General features: G+C 50.6%; 1 protein-coding gene across 2 annotated transcripts in view; it reads left to right on the top strand.

The window, feature by feature from the left end:
* Positions 1 to 16,665: 16,665 nt before the first annotated feature.
* Positions 16,666 to 23,643, top strand: part of NTN4 (netrin 4) — a 44,705-nt gene continuing 37,727 nt past the window's right edge. Inside the window, exon 1 of one of the 2 annotated variants that reach the window (XM_075718200.1) lies at positions 16,666 to 17,178. In XM_075718200.1, coding sequence (XP_075574315.1) covers positions 16,705 to 17,178 — 474 coding nt within the window. In that variant the 5' untranslated portion in view covers positions 16,666 to 16,704. The remainder of the gene's footprint in view (positions 17,179 to 23,643) is intronic. The other variant, XM_075718193.1, reaches the window with a different exon arrangement.

Below are 23,643 nucleotides of genomic sequence, written 5' to 3'. Positions count from 1 at the left end.
ATAGCTGGCTGGTTAGAATGCTTTCCTGAGAAGGACGTTTAATTCTGCCCAGGACTCAAACCAATACTTTACTGTTTGTGGGTGAGGGCATCTTTCACTCCTTCAGCTGCTTTGGGAACTTGGCATTTCAGTATGCTGAAAATGGCAAATAGCAAAACTTTCAGGGACCATAGCCAGTAACGACATCAAAGGATATGAAGAAAGGTGCTCCAGAAATCAATGATGTTCAGACTTCCATTTCAGGAATAAGAAACTCGTACGATTAGCGTTGTTCCTTTTTTTTTAATGTGAGGTTGTCCAAGAAGAAACAACCACATTTCTGATTAGATGATGAACTGAAAAAACAGCTACTGACTCAGTCCTACATAGTGGGTTTGATCTTCTTGAAAATGATGCTTCCATGGCCTTGACGTGCTGCAGAAGCACCCCGACCCTCAGTGATTTTAGGGGCCTGCCATTGAGACAGCTTGGAAATCCATGAGGATTGACAGTGTAATGTCTGCTAAGGATCTTCAGCAGCCTTAGTAAATGAACGAGATGAATCTCTCCAACCTAAGCATCAGAAGCAATCATACCTTAAAGGGCAGCTGTGCCAGCTGACCCCAAGCAGAGATTCCACCTAAGGCTTAACAGCAAACCTGGCAGGGAACCAAGTCAAGAGCAACAGCAAAAAGAGAGCAACCCCCCCATTTTTGGCATGTCCCAGTCTAAGCATACATAGCAACTCAAACTACTTCTTCAAAAATACTGTAAAAATGTCCCAGTTCCCTGCTGAATTAACATACCCTTGTGAGCAAGAGTGTCAGGGCTGTTTATAGAAAGGTCTCATTTGTACAAACTAAGTACTGTCCGGCTGGTATCTGTCCCTTTTTGTGTGCTTTTTCCTCCCCTTCCAAGCACAGTCACAGCATCAAGTCGTGGTACTTGAAGGAGGTGCCAGTTGCCCAGCAAAAGTGGTCTTCAGCCACCAGCTATCAAAATTACCCTGCAGATTTGAGACAGAGTTTAAAACAATCCCTTGAAGAAGGCTTGCCTATTGAAATGTCTTTATATGAGTCCACAGGTCCTTGCTGAAAGACCTAGATGGACTATTACACCTGGCTGCATGCAGATGTGACAGTCCCTTCTGCCCTTATGTAGGACCCAGGCAAAATGGGTGACTTCTCAGTAGTGCCCAAAGCCCATTTACAGAAGTGACTTGGGCATTTAAGGCCTCCCAGCCCTATAGCAGCTACACTCTCTGTTCCTCCTGTGAATTTACCAGACCACCCTGGGTCTACGCTGGGTGAGAAGAGGCTGTGCAGGCTGAAGCTGGCTCAACTTATCTTTCTTCTCTGAAAGCTCCTCCTAAACCTCTTGGGTAAAGGCACGTGGCCAGCATGTCCTCTGGTAACAATCTGTCATTTTACTGGTATGTACTGCAAAATGTCTCCAGATCCCCACGTTCCTGCTGGATGCTGTGGAATCAGAGGCGCACACACCAGGGCCTGGAAATCTGAGCTGCTTTGAGGAGGATGGAGATCCCCCAGAGGACTCTCTCAGAGGACATCAGGCTTCTTTCTGGCCGTGCTGATATTTCATGTCTTCACTGCTGCCTGCAGCATGGTTTAGAGGTACCAAAACTAGCTGTAAGCAAGAGCTTAATACAGGCTAATTTAGCTTAATTGCTCAATTTTCAACCAGAGCAAAAGTCATGAGGCCCCTGGCATCTTTAACATATGCCGGAATAAGGCAGCTGGGAATAGTGTTACTGAGGCTAGTTCCCTGGCTGTTTTCCCGCTCCGTACGTGTCCTACATCCACGGACACACTGAACAAGCAGGGCTGTCATATTTAACTACCTATAAAAAATCATGTTTAAAAGCTCCCTAGTGATCCAAGCTTGAAAGCAGCCAAAGGGTGACTAGAATAAATGCAGACTCACATGTACAAGCTACATGAATCTGTAGCTCTGCTACATTACGCTGCCACAACAGTACAGACACAGCATGTTCCGCATTTATGGAGCTCTCTTCGTTTAAAGAGCTACGTAGTCTTCCATTTCCACTTACAAGAGGGTAATTCATTTGACTACATGGTGTGCTCCAGATAATTTGCTAGATGTATGTTAGACATACAGAAGAAGAAATTCCTTTTTTAAGGTGTGTTTTCCACTATAAATTATGCCAGCACTCAGTGATACTCACACCCAGTAACCTGTAGCGTGAAGTATGACTGTAATGAGTGCACCTAGACTAGCATAAGCTTTTTCTGGCACCAAGTCTTTCTACTGCATCCCAATGTGATGAGTCTTACTGTACACATTTTCCTGCACATCAGTCTCATACGGGTCAAGGAATCGTAAATATGAAATGTCTTTGTCCTCTGCCTGTCAAAAGAGGGGAGATTATTGTCAGAGACCAGAAATAGCCATGATGTCACCCTGTGTGTACATCCAGCAGAAAGCAAAACAATGTCTAGAGTGGGTGGAAGGGCTGCCAAGACCCCATAGCAAAAGCAACATCTGAGCTGAGATTTTGATACTAAGGAAAGGGGCATGGGGATAGACAGATTTCTCTAACATGCTGGAGTTCAAGTTTTCAAAGACAGCCTTGTGGTTTGATCAAGAGTGTCATCTCTCTACCCTGCATATTATTCACACTCTCCTTAGTATATCTAAACTATGTCAGATGGTTAATTTTCTGGTGGGGATACTTAAGTCCCCTCACATGTAAAGATCATAGTAAGCACTAATGATGCCATGCTATCACATGCATTACTTTTTACAATTTGCTTGCAGAGATGTTAATAAGTTTGCATAGGGAGAAATAGAAGTGTAGCCAAATTCAGTAGCAGTCTGTGCTGTAAGAGCTCTAGCTCTCAGATACATAGCATGACTTACCAGAGCCCAAAAAGAGGCGTGACCAGCACACCAGGATTTCTCTGTGCCTATGTGCCTGCATGGGTGTCCTCTTCTGTGCCTGAGAGGTTCCAGAACATCTCCAGGCTGCATTTTTCTGGTTCCCAGTATGCCCCCTCTGCCTTGCAATTCCATAAATGCTGGCTGTAAAAGCAGCATTTTGGACCCTGAGCTAACAGAACAAAAGATGATGCTGAGTCAGCAGGACAAATTACACCTTTTTGCATCTTCCGCTGGCCCAAAAGGCATAGTCTGAGCCCACCATCAGATCCAGTGCCTGGTGCTCCACCATATCTGTGCTGCCACATCCCCTTTCTCTTAGCAACACTATGTGACACTTTCACTCGCAAGTGGACAAAAGGGCCAAGCTACACAACACTGAATTAAGACTTTGTGTGTCTGGGGGTAATGCAGGGCTTTTTGTTAGTATCTCATGGAAAGGAGCAGCACTGGCAGGAAGCCATCTAGCAGTGGACACCTTCCACCATGTTGGAGCTCACCAGACTGCACAAGTAACAAGGCTGGGACTGGTAAAAGTGACTGTGTGACCAAACTGATGCCCCAAAGAGGGATTCAAAAGCAAAGAAATCATTACACAATTCTTGCTAGTAAAAAAGCAAAGCAGGCAAGGAGTGGGCAAGGACAAAGGCCAAGGTTTTCCAGCTTGGCTTGACTTTCAGTGCCTGGTTTTTGAATGCCCCAGCAGAGACACCAGGAGGGCGCATGTGGATTGTGGGTATTCACACTGCATGTGCTCATTTTGCATGCCTGAAAATAGGGACATTGCAGTGTGCCTGAAAGCCTTGGTGGCAAGGTGGCACCATCAATCACCATCAAACCTTTCTGCTGTTTCAGGCATGCTGAAATCAGCAATTCATGTGCAACAACTGCTCTTACTGTCATGCCAGGGTCATGTTCAAAGGGGTAGCCTAAAAAGGCTGTTCTATGTTGCATCCAGCACATGCCCGCTCCTCACTGATACTGGGAGACTTGAGTGGTGTGCACTGGTTGGGTTGACACTGTGAAGGATGACCTGGAGGCTTCCTCTGAACCAGATTAACCTGAAATCCATGCTGTGTGCCTGCAAATATGGCCTGAGGAGCAGCCAGAGCAGAAAATCCATGGGACCCCACTTACCTAGCCATGCTGTGCATCTCCCAGGCAGCTGCCAGGTGCATCCCCAGAGCATCCCTCCATGAAATAGCCATCTGCAAAGACAGTGGCAGGATGCCAAGTCCACTGTGCTTAGAGATACTTAGAAGCCAGACTTTCATGCCAGCGTAGGCACAATCATTAGAAGAAAGGATCTTTGTGTGGCAGGGCTGGTATTCTCCTCTGAGCCAGGGCTCTGGCTCCCTTGGTTTCTTCCTGCTGTCCTAGCTGCAGGTACTTTGTTTTCCAAAGAGAAAAGGGAAAAAAGACCTTCTGCAACACACTTCTCTCTCAGGAGAGCCTTCCCACCAGCACAGGACAGACATAATTTCTGTTGTATTTTCATATCTTCTCCGCTACACACAGGGGAAGGAGGGCCCTGCCTGGCCATGCAGGCCGCCTCTGTCACTGTCACCCCCAGAGCCATGGCTCCTTCCATCTTTCCTGCTGACTGACCAGCACAAACTCTCTATCACTTCGGGGGGGGGGGAGCTCTACTCCCCCTTGGAGGCTGCACCATGCGCCTGGCAGTGAGTCTGCTGGGCCCGTAGGGTGGGAGCCCTTGCATTGCTTTCCAAAGGGACTCACGCTCAAGAGAGGACCAATGCACCTCTTAGACCCAGGGAGGAGCTTTCTATTCCAATGGCTCATTCAATCAAAGTACAATTGTTAAGTCAATGTTTTTCCACATTTTGTCTGACAGTCATTTCTGTTTCTCTTTCAATGTAGTCCAATAAGATCACAAAACAATAACGTACTTTCTCTAAATGCTGCTTTTGTTGCTATGTTTGATAGAATTTTATTACTTAAATTGACCCATAACATCTGAAGGGGATGACTTACAACCACCTAATCCTCCTCCCCCCGCTATGTGTGCCATGAAACCACTGCCAAATGCTTCTTTTCTAAACTCAGTTTGTCAGATTTTCATTGCTCATCCTGTTGATCAGGATGCAGACAGGCACATTTTTCCAGTCTTGCTTTCTACTAATACCATCCTTCCTCCGCATGAGTAGTGATTGTAACCGAAGGCTATTAAACCTCATTTAATTCAAATGTAATGTGGTTCTCAAATGGTCCCACTGGGGAGGCAGGTTCAGCAGTGAGTCACTGTCCTGGAGGAAGCCCTGACCATCCAGTTGCCTGCTCCTGACTTATGAAATTACATTTTAAGCCCATTTTCTAAATGCATTCTGTGTGGGCATCTCGGAGTTCCTGCGACTGTCTCTGCTTAATTACCTTTCTGTAAGGTATGCTGCAGTAGGCTTGTGCGTGCACTTTGGCACCAAATTCCCATCGATCAGGTCACCATGGAAGAGCTGGATGCTGTGACAGTCCCTGGGGCACCCGACCTGCTTGGCAGCCCAGGGGTGAGGATGACTATGGAAGGATGATGCTCAGGAACTAAACCAAAAGGCAAAGAGCAGATGCCAAAGGGGGTGGCACAGCCCTGCCAACATCTGTATCTCCCTACACCTGAGGTCCTGCAAACAGGTCCTGCCAGCAGATGCTCTGGTTGAGAGGCAGAAGCAAACGCAGCTGCTCTGCCCTCCCTTCCTGCTGGGGAAGGCACAGAGCGGAGCATGGCACAGTGGTTTCTGTCTCCACGCACGTATTCATGCCAGCTGGCAGAGGACACCTCCCTCAGTCGACCTGAACCCCAGGGGCTTTGGGGGCTTGGCTCACCTTACATCAGCAGTGAGGCAAAGCAATGCTGAGTGTTATTCCCCCTTCGGGAACTGAGGAACAGGCTGCAGTACACTGTGGACAGCCAGGTGTTTCTCAGAGACGAAAGATGTGCTGATCCGGCTGCACTTGGTGGCTTTCCAGCACAAGGCAGCGTCCAGACCAGCTCCCCGTACAGCTCAGAGGGCGATGGAGAGGTGATAGCAGGCGTCCTTGCCTAACCCCTCTCCCTCTGCCCCCCAGCTCACTCCTCCTGGCCCCACATCCTCCAGCTGCTGCTGGCTGCTGGGCTGCCCTCCGGCACCCCAATCCCAGCTTTTGGGCCGGGCGCCAGGGCTGAAACAACAGCCAGCGAGGGCCCAGGAGGGCTGTGCCCGGCCTCGTCCCACTGCCAGCCCCAATGCTACTGGCCATGGATGGCTGCCTCACTGCCCCGACCGCCTCTCGTCGCCCCGGCAGCTCTCCCTGGCTGCCAGGAGCATTTCGGAGGCTTTCTGCCGGCTAGATGCCGAAGTTGGCAGAGGTGGCATTCAGGAAGCAGCCAGCAGGTTAATCCTCTTAATAATTTGTAACATGCGGGATGGAGTGGAGAACTGACATAGAAAGCGTCAGTGCTGTGGGTTTCTATGGCATTTAAATTTCATCATTGTCTTGACATCTGCATATCAATTACCCAGGAAAAGAGGGAAGGAGGAGGGGCAGAGGTTACGTGGGAGCTAAGAAAACAGTGACAGCAGTAATCCGGCAAGCGCAGGTCCTATTGCAAAAAATTACGCCAACTGCCTACCAACGCTTTTTTTTAGCAAGTCCTCCCCATCTCTTTCTCTCTTTTGCTTTGCTTTTTTCCCTCCCGATTTCCCTGTAAATGGAACATGGGCAGATTAGCTGGTTCCCCTTCATTCCTGCTTGTCCAAAATGGATGGTAAGAAGAGAGGGAGAGAGAGAGAGAAGAAAAAAACCTCAAAATGCCTGGAGCTATGGCTTCTGGATAAAAACCAGCTGCATGTGAAAAATAATTGATGTGGTTTTCGAGCTACTACAGTTTGGAGAATAAAACGCTAACTTGCCCCTTACTTCCAGAAAGACGGCAGAACTTCTAAAATGTATTGTTGAAAATAGGGGTTTGGGTTGGTTTTTTTTAGCAGTGGATGCGCAGAATCTAATGCACCCAGATCCAAGCCTGTGTGCTGGCAGCCCTGCAGCACTGGGCTCAGGGGCTGACCTTCCTTCCTAAAACAAATCCCTGTCAGAAGGCATTTTGGTGCTGTTAGTCAGAGAAGTGTAGCAGCTATCGAACCTCCTGGACACCAGAACAAGCCTTAACCCTCTCATCCCTCCCATGAATCCCAGGAGAGGACTGTAAGTGGAAGCGATACCTGATTTCAGGATGAGGTGATGAACCCTTGCTGGAGCGCAGGGGTCCCTTTGGTGCACTAAAAGGACGGATGCTGTAACTAGAGGGAAAAGGATTCAAATCTTTACCAGACTACATAGTAAATGGGTTTGTCTGTGCTCAAGAAAGGGATTTATCGTTATGTGCAATGTGCAGAAGTCTACCCAAAAACTGTGGTGGTCTCAGCTTTGTCCCCATATAAAATGAACCACAGTGAGTAACTCCAGAGTTTCCTCTTCCTCTCTTTTCCAGGTTCCCTTCTGACCTGTTGCATTTTTCTCCATGGTGGGCAGAATTAGGGTCCTCTCCATCCTCATTACAGACTTCTGAAGAGCAGCGCTATCACTGCCATAATGCTTTTGTGACTTGACTTCCAATTACTGAATCCCATGAAAGTGGTCTTATTCTTGTATGCACACTGGTCCGGCATGCAAAATACTTGGCTCCAAAAAGTCGGTCACTGGCCACAGGGAAAGGTAAGGGCAGATTGGCTCCCTCATTTGCTCCACTTGTCTGTAGGGTGATGCCTTATATTAGAACTCAGCTTTAGCAGGAATTTAAACAAGGAAATATGAAGCTTTAATCGGTAATTATTGCTCTGGATTATCCTTTGGTCTATTTTGGTTTATACAGAAAACTTAGGAATCAAGCTGTTTCAAAATACGATGAGTCAGTGAAATGTTTTCATTGCTTATTTGATGATGGTTGGAAGATTTTGCAAAAAAATGGAAAAGTGCAAGACTTAACAATGTGTTTTAATAGAAAGGATTAAAGATGTGGTACCAAAACAGACAAGAGGGAGGTAGCTTCAGACCCTATCCAAAATCCACTGATCAGTTGTCAACTTCCATTAACTTCAGTGGACTTTGAATCAAGACCATACTTTTTCTTGAGACAAATTCCTATTTCTTTCAACAAAGCTCTTTTAACATGTTTAAATGTGTATGTGGTACATTAACCTCTGTTCATGGCTGGAGAAGTGGATCATCTCTTGAAAACAGCAACAGCCACCAGATCTGGATGAGCCAAGTTTTCTCTGAAGTCCAAAGGACTGCTAGTCTGGTAGATCCCTCGTAGAGACAGTAGCATCACCATCTCCCACGCAGTAGAGCAAAGGGCCAGTACCGTAGCACTTGATATGTTACGTTGGTCGCCCAAAACATTGGGAAAAGGCAAAACAGATGAGTGAAAACAATACGGAGCAAGGCGTAGCTGCCATGAGGAAGGACTCTGTACAGGAGCGTGGCAGCTCTTCTTGCACAACACAATGCGCTTTGCACCAGTGTGAGGGGGGGATCCTTTTGCCCCCGTCTCTCCCGCCAGCACCCTGCTGCTCAGCAGCACGTGAGATACATCCAGTCCTGCCCAGAGGACACCTGAAAGGGGCCCTCAATGTAAAATAACTAACAAACTAAAAATAAGCATCTCTAGAGCTGAAGCACATAGGTAATTGTTCAGCTGGAATTGCTGCCCTGCAGTTACACTCCTTGGTGGAGAGCGCTCCGATCTGGCCTCTCATCTTCCTGCTGAAGGGTGATGCTCCATTTGGGTATCACCTCCGCTCCCCACGCAGAACCGAGCGGGCCGTGCTCAGTCCATGGATGAGCAGTGAGTGCACGGGCAGGCGCAAGATGGCACATGTGACACCACTTAAAATAGTCAGGAGTGTCTGAAGGACTGCGTCGGCCCCAAGGGCCTCCTGTTAAACTGTAACAGGAGTTCTGCATACTTACGCAGATGCCAATAGAGAAAATGGTGATCTTTGAACAAGCCTCTAGTTAAAAAGTAAATCTGATCTTTTGAATTTTGGAGATTTTTATGACAAAAGCCTAAGCCAGATGGCTCTGACTGGGCAGTAGGTGAGGTATTCCCCCCATGGTTTGCTTCTAAAATTAGCTTCACACACTGACTTGAAAAAGTTAATCCCGGCTCATCCCTAACCCTTGGCAGGGAGCTTGGGGGAAGAGATTCACAGAGGATCCTCGCTTGTCACCCGATTCAGGGGCCAGGATTTCGCCCTGATAGGAAAGGCTGAAGGGCTTCTGCTGCCTCTCCCCAGGGATGGCATCATGCCCTTGGGGACCTCTGCCAAAGTGGGAGGCTCTGCTCCTTCCCCCAGGTTGCCTCCTCAGCGTCTCTGAGGAGGCAGAGGCCATCCCCTAGGCCTGTCACCCCTGCTTATTTCACTCTAGCTTACTGGGACACGTATATTCAGGGAACATCATCAGTCTTTAAAGACTTCTTAAGTGTAATCAGGAAATGCAAACACCAGACAAAGACAGGTGATCTTCACATTTCTGGGCCTTTCCGTCTACCTGGCTACCTACAACCACATTGCAGGAATGAGAGTGGGAAACATCTCTTGCTCTTCCTTAACCAGAAGTACAGTATGAACCCAAAAGCCTATGATCCTGAAGAAAGTTTGGGGAGAGGTGAACACTCTCCTCCTCGTAACTATGTGATTTTCTCCTCTGACACCTCAAGAGGCAACACTGACAGACAAAGAAAATAAAACTGTGCTGAAACATCTCTGTGCCCTTCCTACCCTTTGCTGAACTCCCACCAGCCCTGCGAAGCAGCAGGGAGCCATGCCCTGGGAAGATGCCCGCAACTTGTGGCCATGCTCCACAGCTCCACAGCAGGTATTCACTGAGCCACCGGCTTGGGTGCACTCCTGGGTGTATGTTTATGCAGGTCCCATGGGGCGACCAAGAGCCAGGGAGGGGGTGTCAGGAGGATCTGAGCTGCCCGTGACCAGAGTTGCAGACTGTGTGGCCTCCAACAAGTAAAACAAATTCATCTAGGAAGAGCAAACAGGTTTTATCAGGTGACAGAGCTGCTAGGCAGGAAAGAAAGTGCGACTCAATTATTTGGCTTATGAGGACCAAGACACGTGAGCCAGCAGCATCTCGAAGGAGCAGGCTTATGCTGCCAAGGTGAGGGGAGTTCATCAGCTCTCTCAAAGTTTTGGATACTCAAGCTGACTTTTGGATGTCCTATCTGGGGTTATCTGGAAATTTTCCTTTATTCTCTCCAGTTTTCTATGCAATGGATCTGTTTCAGCAATCAGACCTCCTGCCCTGCCACTGCTGTAAGCGTGTCCTTACCACACGCTCTTTCTCTCTCCTGTCCCCGTGATTCCATACCCACCGTGTAGCCTCCCTTCTCCCATTTTCCCTCACTGGCCACTGCTCTTCCCTCTCATTTCTAACTCAAGCCCGAGCCTGGTTGCACTCTCCCTCTGCAGCCACTGATACCACTGTCCACCTCCCTCGAGATTTTGTTCTGCATTTTTTTGGTCCAGATCATCTCCTTCCCTCCTTCCCCAGGGATTTCTCCAAAGCCATCCTCTGCCCCAGTCAGCCCTGCCTTCTCCTTTCAAGACAATTACTCCTCCTGCTCATGGACCTCAACCTGCCCTATGCTCCTGATGCCAAATGGGTTGACACAGTAGCGTGAGCTCTTGCACAGGTCCACCCAGACTTATCACCCGATGGCAGACTTATCACCCGGCGGCAGACTTATCACCTGGCAATTTTGACGTAGGAGGAACTGTGAGTGATGAGTTACAATGGACATAAATTCCTCGCCTGTGGCTTGCACTTTTCCTTTCCCAGCCCTGCATGACGTGGCTGCTGCAACCTGGCTGTAACAACACAAACCCCCACGCGATTCCTCAGCAACACATCACCCTTTCACCAGATGTGAGGCAGAAACGCTCCCGAACATCCTTTTCTTCCACGGCCACTGCCATGAGGAAGCTCAGAAGCATGGGTGCAGCCCTCGCCGTGATGGGCAGGCTGCAGGACAAGCCCCTGAGCTGCTCGCAAGCGGCTGTGGGGGCTCGATGGGTGCCCGGGGGCTGGAAGTCCCTGTCTAGACGCACTCATCTGGAGGGCAGAGAAAATGACAGCGGCAACGCAAGCAAAATGCTTCGCTGTGGTATGTAAGTCAGCACTGAAAAATTAGAAAGATGACAAAGATCAGCCTACCTGTACCTTTTAAGGTATAGATAGAGATAACACTGTCCCGTGAGTCAGATGTTTGACGGCTATCAGTAGATTATGGACTAAATACCTCTCGGGAAGCATTTTGGTGATGATACAACCCTGAGCAGTCCCGAATGTGCAACGTTTTTGAAATGCATTGCAGAAGGCAGCATGGTGGTCTTACGATACCGTCATGCTGGTTTTTAAAACAGAGTCGTTCTTAAGTTATCCATATTCAAAGTGCAGAGGAAGAAGTATGAAACATTTTGTTACGCTCGCAACACGCTCGCCTCCCAGGTTAGATTTGGGTGAGTAAAAAAGGTGACTGCCCAGAGGCGCTCCACCCTCGCTCTCCTAATGTCCCTCTGCCGAGACGGACCTAAGAAGGTGATGGTCTGGTGGCGAAAAATACATGTAATGGATAATAGATGTCTTTTCCTACTTTTGGAGCCCAAAACTTCCGCTGAGGTACGATGACCTAGCGCTATTGAGTGGATCGGACTATATGGGACTTTACGGCTGTTACAAATTGTGAGCTAAGCCGCGGACTGCCAAGTCCCGGGAAAGAAGGGAAAACCTCCCACGTTTACGTGGCTCCATCGCCCCGTCCTTCGGTTCCCGGAAAAGAGCCGAGGAAAGGAGAAACGTCTTTAAATTTTCCAGCAGCTCGGGCTGAGTTAGCGGCTCGCCTTTCCAAACCCGAGCCGGGCCGGAGGAGGGCTTGGCTTCCACCCTCCCCGCCCCGACAGCGCGCCGGGCCGCGGGTCTCCCACCGGGGGTACCGGCCCGGGCTGCCGCGGCGGAGCCCCCCGGGCGGAGCCCCCCGGGGCTGCGGGGCGAGGCGGGGGGCGTGGGGGGGGGGTGTGCCCTCGGCGGCAGCACCGCGCCCCGACGGGGAGGGAGGGAGGGAGGGGAGGGGAGGGGAGGGCAGAGCGGCGGCGGGGCGGGGCGGCGGGGCGCGGGGGGGCGCGGGGGGGGGGGGGGGGGGGCGCGGTGCGGCGCGGCGGCGGGGCGGCGGGGCGGCGCGCGCTCGCCCGCCGGTGCCGCGCGGGGCGCTGATGCCGCGCGCGGGGCCGGTGGCGGCGGGGGGCGGCGGGGCGCTGGGCCACGGGGCGCTGGGCCATGGGGCGCCGGGCCGCGGGGCGCCGGGCCGCGGGGATGTGGCTGGCGCTGCTGCTGGGCGCCGCCGCCGCCGCTGCAGGTGGGTCGCGACCGTCCGGCGCTCGGCGCCTTCCCCGGCCTCCGCCGGCGTGGACGAGGTAGATACGGGGCCCTCCGCCCGCACGGAGGCGGGCGCGGGGCGACCGGCGTCGGCGCGGATATGTGCGCGTATGTGTGCGCACACGCGGGCGGCCGGCTGTCTGTCCGTCCGTCCGTCCGTCTGTGTGTGTGTGTGTGTGTGTGTGTGTGTGCGCGCGCGCGCAGGGAGCGTCGCGCACGCGTGTGGGCGCACGCCTGTTGCCCGTGTAGGCGCCTGTATGTATACGCGCACGTATGCATGTACACGCGCGTATCGGTGCGCACACGCTGCGTGTGCCCGTACGTGCGATGTACGTAGGTATGCGGTGTGCGCGCGTGTGCGTGGGGGTGGGCAGGAGCACGGGGGGGGTGGGGGGGGGGGGCCGGGGCTGCGGACAAAGAGAGGTGCGGGGGGAGCCGGGGGGAGCCGGGGCCGGGAGAGCGAGCCCGGGCCGGGGGCTGAGCGCGGGGGCGCCGGGGGATGCCACGGGAGCCGGGCCCCGCCGTGGAGCGCTGCGGGGCAGCGGCGGGACGTGGAGGAAAGGCGCTGCGGGCTCCGCAAGCGCTTTTTGGGTGGCGGTGCCCCGAGCCGTCGGGGAGCGGGGGGCGGCAGGCAAGGCGGGCAGGGCAGGCAAAGCAGGCAGGGCAGGCAAAGCAGGCAGGGTAGGCAGGGTAAGCAAAGCAGGCAGGGCAGGCAGGGCAGGCAGGGCAGACAGGGTAAGCAAAGCAGGCAGGGCAGGCAGGGCAGACAGGGCAGGCAAGGCGGGCAGGGCAGGCAAAGCAGGCAGGGCAGGCAGGGTAAGCAAAGCAGGCAGGGCAGCAAAGCAGGCAGGGCAGACAGGGCAGGCAAGGCGGGCAGGGTAGGCAAAGCAAGCAGGGTAGGCAGGGTAGGCAAAGCAGGCAGGGCAGCAAAGCAGGCAGGGCAGGCAAGGCGGGCAGGGTAGGCAAAGCAGGCAAGGTAGGCAAAGCAGGCAGGGCAGCAAAGCAGGCAGGGCAGCAAAGCAGGCAGGGCAGGCAGGGCAGACAGGGCAGGCAAGGCGGGCAGGGCAGGCAAAGCAGGCAGGGTAGGCAGGGCAGCAAAGCAGGCAGGGCAGGCAGGGCAGACAGGGCAGGCAAGGCGGGCAGGGTAGGCAAAGCAGGCAGGGTAGGCAGGGTAGGCAAAGCAGGCAGGGCAGCAAAGCAGGCAGGGCAGACAGGGCAGACAGGGCAGGCAAGGTGGGCAGGGTAGGCAAAGCAGGCAGGGCAGCAAAGCAAGCAGGGCAGACAGGGCAGGCAAGGCGGGCAGGGTAGGCAAAGCAGGCAGGGCAGGAAAGCAAGCAGGGCAGGCAAGGCGGGCAGGGCAGGCAGGGCAAGGCAAAGCAGGCAGGGTTTTCAAAGCCCCTTCCCGCAGCATAAACACTTTGCGCTTCAGATCTGCCCACGGCGGGGTCCTGCTCTGCCGCAGCAAAGACAATTGGGCATAAACAGTTTGCATAATGCTTCCTCGGCCGGTCGCAAGCCGAGTGCCAATTTTCTTCTTTAAAAAGAAAAAAAAAAAACCCAGATGGGAAACAAACATTTAATCCGGCACCAGATATAAATGAAACACCACAAGGCAAGTGTTGCTAAAATGCTTAAGCAGGAAGCATATGATTTTCCATGGATGTTTTACAGGTGAGTCATGGTATTCGCTGCATGCTCTTACTCATTACTGTAGAACCCAGTCCGGTGGCATGTACAGTATATAGAATGGGAGTATTTAGTTGGACAGATTCATTAAGTGCAAGTAAGGAAAAGCACCTTTTCCAGGGCTGTGGCAGAGCAGTCATGAGCTTGGGGCTGACGGCGTGGAAATCTTTATGCTCTCATTTGTCCTTTTACTGAATTCCCGCAGCAGCCAGCATTACACTAGAAAGCTGTCGCTTTTCATAACATGCGGTGCTCTGCATCCGTCATGCAACTTTTTCCAATTCAAGTGAAAACAAACACCCTTTCAAAGGGGTTTTCCTCTCCCCCCTTCCTCCTCTGGGACGGGAAGCAGGGTCTGCATGCCAGCAGCATTTCTCAAATCCTGCTGAAGCCAAGGTCTCTGGCCCCAAATCTGGCCCCAGGTGAGGAAGGGTCCCTCCATGCCTGGCCTGAAGACAGCTGCAGTCAGTGACCGTGCATGACCGGGGCCCGAGCATACCAAGAGCTGGGAGCAATCGAAGACTCTCAGCTCCCAGGGTCTCACGTGGGAATTTGGTAGCCAGCCCCTCCTGGCCGGGCTCAGGCAGAGCCTTGCCTCCGCCCCAGGGACAGCTACGCTGAGCCCTGCACCACCGCAGTCACCGGGACGCCTCCCACTGATCAGGTCCTCCTCCGTTGCCTCCCCGGAGACAGTAATCCATGGCATGCAAAAAAACAAAAGGACTCGATGAACACGAACAATAATCTTGACCTGTCTCAGGGTGCTGAGTGAGCCCTGCTCTATTTACCTCCTCCCAAATCCGCCTTGCAATCCCACAACTGAGGGAACCGCCGTAGATGTTCATCTGTTTGTTTAGCGGCTAACTGCCTGTGTTACGTGTAGCCAAAGAATCCAGGAAAGCAGCCAAAGACATATAAATTAGGCCAACTTGTGGCAAGCCTAACTGATAATATGATAATAGCACGCACTTACCTACGCCTCAGGAGAGCTGCGGAGGTTAGTTAATGTTTATACAATGCTTTGAAAAGAATGTTCAGGAGATGTAAGTGATGTTACATTAATTTTACAGTTATATTTGTTTACTTTTCTAGAGTAAGCCTATTCTGCACAGTTAATATAGATTATCTCAGACACATTTTTATCAGGTATCTGTAGGAAGCCAAATTGACTGAGCATTTCTTGTTCACTGAAAATTTCTCAAGACTGTTTACCTGGTGAAATGCAGAGACTGGATTCAGAAGTGCTTTTCAATGGGTGCATAACAAGCAGCGGTCCACATCTGTTCTGAATAATAGGTATAGAAATCCTGTACAGATCTTAGGTGGTAGAAATGTTTTCTTTCCAGGAGCAGGAGTGGGGAACGCTGTCAGGCTCTGAAGGCTTAGCCTCTGCTAGTGCGTAATACAGCTTAATTGCAACTATGACACTGTGGACAAAAGCTGAATAAACCCCAAATAAAGGATTTATTGGATGCTAAACTGAAACGACCTTTGGACATAACAAAAATGCCAAGAGGAAGCCGTAATAATTGGTGCACAAAGCTGACTATGTATGACTGGCCCGGTGATAAAGACGACATTATGCACCTCAGATGGTCTGGCCTGCCCACATCCAAGTCATCAGAGCTCTGGGTTCTTTTCATGTCAAACACTTATGGTTCATCAAATACAGCCTTGACCTACTGTTACATTTATTAATAAAGAGGTGGAGAGCCCCTAATCAAACATTCCTGCACCAGGAGGGTTACATTGCAGATGGTTTCACACCAAACCCCATGGTGATTTTATTTTTCTTTGACACTTTAACTGTGGATTTTTAAATCGACAAGGCTTCCAGAGAAACTTGAACAAAAACCACAGAGCGTCAGCTGTGAGGCAGCTTGCCAGCATCATTTCAACCAAGGATTTTTTTTTTTTTTTCCCCCCTTTACACACATCAGTGACAGCCTTCCCAAACTTAACCGGTGCTTCGATTCAACCCTGACCTCAGCAGCAGTTTGGGACTGTGGGGAGATTTGGGGTATGGATGGAGGGGTGGGAAGGGGCGGCGAAGATTTGAGGTCATCGGTGGAAGGGGGTATTCCTACCAGCTCTCAAGCCCCTGACACCAGATCTGCTGCACAGGGAGTCGGGGCGCAGCAATGCTGTCCCCTGCGGCCGTCTCCTGGCCTCCCGCCGGCACGCCACCTTGGCCGCCCTGGTGTCACCGGCAGCCCGTCTTGTGCTTGTCTCCCCTTCCCCAGGACCACCTGGATCCCCTTGGAGGCCTCGGGGCAGGGGTGGCATGGCCACAGCCACTGCCCCGAAGCCTCAGCCCTGGGTCCCTCGGGGCGGGAGGGCGAGGTGGAGGCATCCCTCCTCCAGTGCTGCGGGCTCTGCTCTGAAACTCTTGGTAGGGATTTTCCCAAGCACAGGGAAGCCCTGAGGGTTTTTTGCTTTGTTTTGCTGTTTTAGACACACTGAGCTCCACTGAGCAGTGCTGCGCTCTCCCTTGGCCCCCCCTGGGTGTCTCGGTAGGGACAGTGTCCCCAAAAAGCATGCCGTGGGGCATGTCTGCTCCCCATGGGGTGGAGAGCGCCTGCCTCAGGAGCCGGCTTCAGCCCCTCCGCTTTCTGCCTTGCAGGTCTGGGCAGCGTGGCGGGAGCAGGCAGCCCCTGCGAAAAGGCCTGCAACCCCCGGATGGGCAACCTGGCGCACGGGCGGGCGCTGCGGACGGAGACAGCCTGCGGTCACCACGCCACCGAGCCCTTCTGCGCCTACACCGAGGACGCCCAGCGCCGCTGCAAGCGCCCCGCCTGCGGCCGGTGCAGCGGGGCTCACGCGGGGCTGGCCCACCCCCCCGCCGCCATGGCCGATTCCCCCTTTCGCCTGCCCCGCACCTGGTGGCAGGCGGCCCAGGATGCCCCCCGCGAGACCATCCGGCTGGACCTGGAAGCCACCTTCTACTTCACTCACTTGATTTTGGTCTTCAAGTCGCCCAGGCCGGCCGCTATGGTGCTGGAGCGCTCCCAGGATTTCGGCGAGACGTGGATGCCTTACAAATACTTTGCTGCTAACTGCTCGGCCACCTTTGGGCTGGAGGATGACGTGAATCAGAGAGGAGCCATTTGCACTTCCAGATATTCAAGTCCCTTCCCCTGCACCGGAGGAGAGGTAGGTCTGCTGGGTTCGGGAAGAGAAAGTCCTCGCTCCAGCCCCCTTTCCCTCTGCAATCTCTGCTCCAGTGTTTACCCTGCTTATTCTATTGCACCAGCATCTCTTGTCATCAAATTTGTTTCACAGGGTGAATTAATGTCATTCATTCTGAGGTGATGTAGGCACTGCCCTGCCCCTCGCTTTGCTGAGCTCGTAATCCCCCTCTTTCCCAAAAAAATCCCCTTGCCTCACCCACTCAAACCCTCTGCACAACTGCAAAGAAGGTGGATGCTGCCAATTACTCAGGAAAGCCAAAGGGAACGTCGCTCTTGACGGTCTTCTCCAGTCCTTGCGGCTGTGTGGTTTCGGCATGATGCAAATCGGTCTGACTTTGACCAAAATGCTGTTAAAATTAATGGTCACCAGATTCACTTTAGATAGTGAACAACCTCAGCGAGAAGTGTCAAAATAGCTACTGAGCACACTGAAGTATGGTTCCCATAAGCCAGATTAGCCAGGTAATTAAGAAACCTTATACTTAATCTTTTTTTTTTTTTCTGTGCACACTTACTCTCATGTGAAAAGAGCATGAAAAACATGAAGAAAAACATCATGCTTGCTAAAAGGAAAAATAGATAGAATCATAGAATCATAAAATTGTTTAGGTTGGAAAAGATCTTTAAGATCATCCAGTCCAACCATTAACCTAACATTACCAAGTCCACCACTAAACCAATTAAGGGTAGAGTAGCAATTTCATGTTTCCTGGCTTGGTGGCTGGATTATTTATAATGAAAGTAAAAACTAGGAATCATTAAGATTGGAAAGGATCTCTAAGATCATCATTCCAATCATCAACCCAACACCACCATGTGAACAATCAGATTATTTTCAATAGAATGCTTTGGGTTGGAAGGGACCTTTAGAGATCATCTAGCCCAACAGAATACCAGAAACAGCCAATACTAAATCATGCATTTGGAGGTGCTCCCAATAATACTCTTCCCTTTGGTGCCTAAGCCTGTCCTGTGGCACTGGAGACCCTCCCCTGGGAGCCACGGCTGCGGGGCTGCCCTCCAGGGTCCCCACTAGTGGGGAGGCGTCCCTAGTGACCAGCCCTGGACTTTAGAGGTTGCTCCCTCTAGTGGCCTCATTTAATGAGCTTGTCTGAAGGTTTCATCGAACTTGAAATTGCCCTCTGACCTAACACAGAGGAAGGAGCAAATTTGTTTAGTGAATCGGGTTAGATCATTTTAGATTCTGCTGATAACATGTTCTGAGGTGAAAGCCTGGTTCCTGGGGACCAGCATTCATGTCTGAAAAAAAAAAATCACCTGTTCAGACCCCTTTGCAGTCACTTGGGGTCCCCTCTAGCCATGCGCTGGCTAGGAAGCCACTCTCTGCAGAAATACCAAGAGCTGTTTGCTCACCAAAGTGCATCTCTTAGCTGCGCCTGGGGAGGCAGCTGATGTCCTGCTCTAGGAGAAGCTGCTCCATGCTCTCACCAGCTCAGAAACAAGGGTCTCCAGACCTGCTGGACAGACCCAGGGTGGTTATTTCATTAGCCCAGCAAAGGGTTTAAATCAGATGGCTGGCAAGAGAAACTGGTCTCTTCCTCTATTCTCCTGCCTCCCTTTGCTTGTGCCCCCCAAAAGCTGCCTGAACTTCCTTTCACAGTGAAATATATAAAGGGGCTTATAAGAAAGATGGAGGAAGACTTTTCACCAGGGCCTGTTCTGACAGGACAAAGGGCAACGTTTTTAAACTGAAATTGATTTAGATTGGGTATAAGGAAGACCTTTTTTATGATGAGGGTGGTGAGACACTGAAACAGGTTGCCCAGAGAACCTATGGATGTCCCATCTCTGGAAGCGTTCAAGGTCAAGTTGGATGGGGCTTTGAGCAAGCTGATCTAGTGGGTAACATCCCTGACCATGGCAGGAGGGTTGAACTAGATGATCTTTGAAGGTCCCTTTCAAGCCAAACCATTCTGTGGTTCTGAATTGGGGCTAACTACAAAGTGGGACCTACAAAAGAAATGATGGATGTACTCTGCTGGGAATTTTCCAGTCACTCAGCACTTCTGCCAGCCTCTGTGTCCCCCCACCTGAATCATAAGGCTGTGCCAGCCTGTGATACAGTGCAGGGAGTGAAATCTATAGCTCTTGGGCCAGCCAATGGGATGCCTGGGGTACTCTGACTTGCACGCTCCTTTTTCAGCTTTCCCAGGGATTGTTCTCGGGGCTAAGAAACTCAGGGCATCATTTGGGGCAGTATTTGCCTCATTTGTGCTGGGTCCCACGTAGCTAGCACCCCGGTGCAGTTTTCACTGCGGTCACCGCAGTGATGTACCTGCACACCAGGACGGGGGCTGTGCATGGCGAGAAGCTGTGCAAATCCTGACCTCGGGCCGGCTCCTCTACAGGTTGGTGCAATGCGTGGAGACAGTAGGATCAAGGTCTTGTGTGTGGAAACCAATGCCTGTCTCAAGAAGGAAAGGGATTTGGTGGTATTTGATGCATCTGCGGTAGCATGCTGCAAAACCAGCTTATTTACCGAGTTTGCTCCTGCAGAGTCTCCTCTTTTGGCATCGCTTTAGTTTGTGTTATTGCAAAGAAGCTATAAAAGTCAAGATCATTTAATTATTCCAGATTTTAAACAAATGTTGAGTCCAAGGGGCTGGAGCTTATAAGATTTTATTTATATGGCACACTTCAGTTCCCTGCACTTAAACACTACCTGCAAAGTAATAACAGCAGCTCTCTGGTGACCAGATGGCAAGCCTGCATGCTTAGCAAATATCACATTTAATTTATTACAGTGTGCTACATTCCAGCAATTACTTGTAACTGCCAATAGCAACATGTATCTCACCTAAAGAAACATCAGAGTTTTGTGTTCTGTTTGGAGTTATGTTGTGCTTTACTCCCATTTCTGGTAGCACCTAATTTCAGACATATGGAAACAGTAATTTCACTTGAAACAGTGGCTTCAAATGTGCAGTCATCTGAAATGTCCAAGTCTGAAGGGTATTATTTAGTTGCAGCTCAGTTGCTGCAGTTTTCTTTAAAGCACAAACATAAATTCTGCGAGTGCTACTGGATTTCTTTTTTAACTTTTCAGAGTTTTTTTAACTGCAATGTAACAACTATAACCTGTGATCCAAACTGTGTATCACACCATCTGTATACCACTTTCTCCCACTTCAAACATTTCAACATCACATGTGCATTTCCAGGCACAGAGTCCAGGCTTGCAGGGTTTTGCGGAATGGTGGGGTCTCTGCATGCTGCTGGCAGCTCAGTCACTGCCACCCGTCCCCCTGGATGAGCAATTTGCAAAGCTCAGGGGAGGCCTCAGGAGATGGCAGCTCACCCCAAATGGCACCAGAGCTGATCCGCCTGTGTCTCTGCTGAGCATTACGGCGCTTGCGAGCCCTGTTTCAAGGCAGCAGCATGTAGAAGCTCATGGTACTCAGGGGCTTATGGCCTCTTTTTAATAAATCACATGTGCTAATTTGGAGCAAAGGTTTATCTGCTTCAGTTCTTACTGAAAAGAAAAATCAGGCTTTTTGCATTTCTTCTGCCCTCATCATCATGAGTCATTCCTTAGATGCCTAGATCAACTCTTATGACAAAATACTCCCTCATCACAACTTGCCATGATGTTGATCATGAGGAGGTTTATGATACCACGGAAAGCAAGCTGCCAGGCCTCTGGGTTCATTTCAAGGATCCAGAGCTCAGAGCTGGTGGAGAAATGAGAGATGCTGAATTGGCTCTGGGAGACACCTTTCATCTTCCTTCTGTAGTAGAGTGGCTGTGGGCTTCCCTTTGTGGTGGTGGGATGCGGGTGGTGGAGAGCATTGGGAGAGCGGTCTGCACGGGAGGGCTGCAGGGTGTCACCGTGCTGCAGTTGCCTGAGCTGAAGCCCACCTCGGCGGTGGGAGCCAGCGGTGGTAATGTCACGTGCCATGTGTGGCACTTGGCAGGTCTACTGATGGGTAGAGTCACCTGGGCAGGGACTTGGCAGGTCTCTGCCCTTCCTCGCTACCTGTCCCTGATGCTGCAAAACCACCAGGCGTGGTTATCCTCTGCTTTGGATGCATCTGAGTCCTCCACCCTGAAGTGGGCATGAACTGGAGGACCAACAGCCCAATGGTGGGATTAGGAAGAAAAGGTCAGATCTGGACAGAACTGCAGAGGAAAGAGGTTGGAGGCTGCATGGCACAGTACTGACGTCAAGAACACCTCACTGATGACCTGGGTTTAGTCTTAAAGGCTTTCTCGGTGGCAGTAAGCATGAGTTCACAGGCAGCACGTGCTCAGAGACTTTGCTGAGCTGAGCCCCATGCTGGAGCAGCCTGGCTGTAGTCTGGCCTCATGCAAAGAAGAACCACCCTTTCAGCAGCCAGGAAAGCAGTGACTTCTCTGCAAGGATCCAGGAGCCAAACAAACCAAGTGAGCCTCTCCTCAGTAAGGCATAAAGGAAAAGAGGCAGGCGGTGGGTGCCTGCCTCCTGCCCCGGCATCCCCAGACATTCACTGCATCCTGCTCAGAAACCTACCTGCAGGCTGGCACTGCTTTCGGGAGCTCTCACCGTTCAATACCTAGGGCCAGGCTGTCCTCCGTCATGGGGCCCGTGCAATATGGGCGAAGGAGAAGCGGGAAAGGGGAGGAAACCTCAGTACAACCAACCTGGGTTTCCAGCAAGCTTCAAGCATCTGCCAATTTGAGGGGTTGGATTTGCAACACTGTGAAGGGGACAAGAAACTCCTTCCCTGTCAGGGAATAATTTCTTATCAGCTGTATGCAGAGGGGTCACTAAAGACTTTCCCCATGCTTAATTTAGTGAATTAATTGTTTCACAGCAGCAGTTTGTTTAGCATAGGCAGAAACCTCTAAATGCTGGCCTTTTATCATCAGTGCTTTAAGAGAAAGGCTAAGGCCAAGTTTTAGCCTGGATCATCCAAATGTGCTACAAATCCAGAGTATTTCCACCGTTTTCCAGGGTGTAACCCTTCAGCCACATTATTGCGAGAGAAATCAGAACTGGATTCACCAGCCAAACATAATCTGATCTAAGTAAACAAAATGCAGAAATAAACTCTTTCAGCTTCATGCTCAGAGATGAATGCCAATTTTATTAGTGTGCATAAAAGGCTATCTTCTCTCCCATAGTTCAGATCATATTAATATATCTTCCTTTGCAGCCTAATCTGATCGCTGTTAAGGGCGCATCGACAAGGGGCCCTTAGCAGATGTTAATTCTTTAACTGTGAGCGAGAGTGACTGTCCACTCTGCAATGCAATTATCTCATTCACTTTACATTCCCATCTGTGGTCAATTCAGATTAACTCGCCTGAGTGTCCCCATTTAGACAAGCTCCAGGATAAAAGGACTTACTGAGGCAGAGTCTCCTTGACAAGTTTTTAGTAAATTAGTAACTTATTTGAGTGTTCATCTATTCAGAATACTGCTAATAAATCACTTGGAGACCTCAGCTATTGTTGCTCTTTGCTATTAATAGGAGAGGCGTATTTGCAGCTTGACTATGTTCCAGCAACAAATTCTAACATGCTTTTAACTTCTGAAACATCACATACCACTGTTTTACTGTGGGGTGTGTGTCTTACTGAGCATTTTATTGATCTCATGTGCCTTCTGTAGCAGAAAAACCTTCAAATGTTTTGCCTTGCACTGTTATTGCACGCAGCTTGCCTCTGTTCCTTAAGGATTTGACACCAGTCTTACTGGTTCTACCTGAAATTAGCTGTGTAGAGGAGAAGTAGATTGTGTCCTGCTACTCACAGATTTGGCCCTGATAGACAGTGAGGAATATTACCACACAAACAGGAGCTAAAGATGCTCAGTGATTTTTATTTTGACATCCTAATTTTGGGTTGTAGAAACACTCTGTTGCAGCCTAGGAGCTTTTGCCCATTTTTTTGCCTGTCTTTTAGGCCTGAATAAACTTGTTTTTTAAGCTTGTCGTTGGTGTCCTTAACCAAAGCTACATCTCCATTGCTCTGAGATTCTCCATTGCTCTGAGATCCTCCAAGGATCTCATGGGTCACGGGAGATTTGAGTTCAGTCACTTGCAGGACTTGGGACTTCACAAAGAACCTGGGCAAATGTGCAAGAATAACCTCAAACAGCCTGGGATGTCAGCCCATTAGAGGGCTGCAAACAGCTTTTTCAATCATCCTGTGCCATTGGTGTCCACACAGAGAGAAAACAAAGGCCCAAACTGATGAGAAGGATAGAGGGATCTGGCTGGTGTTCAGCAGTGCTCAGGACACATGAGGACACGGCTAGGGAAGCGTGTTTTCAAGTCCCACCTCTACACTTTGTAGAAGTGCATCTTGTAGGAAAAAACCCTCTTTAACAGCTTTAACTTCCTGATCATTCTGTCTTTGGGAAAATGCAAATTATCGGACTTTGTACAGAAATACCACATGCAAAAGACAGTCTGTTCAGTCG

Source organism: Pelecanus crispus, chromosome 1, assembly GCF_030463565.1.
Source record: "Pelecanus crispus isolate bPelCri1 chromosome 1, bPelCri1.pri, whole genome shotgun sequence".
In the NCBI taxonomy this organism is placed as follows: domain Eukaryota; kingdom Metazoa; phylum Chordata; class Aves; order Pelecaniformes; family Pelecanidae; genus Pelecanus; species Pelecanus crispus.
The sequence above is the reverse complement of the archived record's forward strand: the minus strand, read 5'-3'. Positions and strand labels throughout refer to the sequence as shown.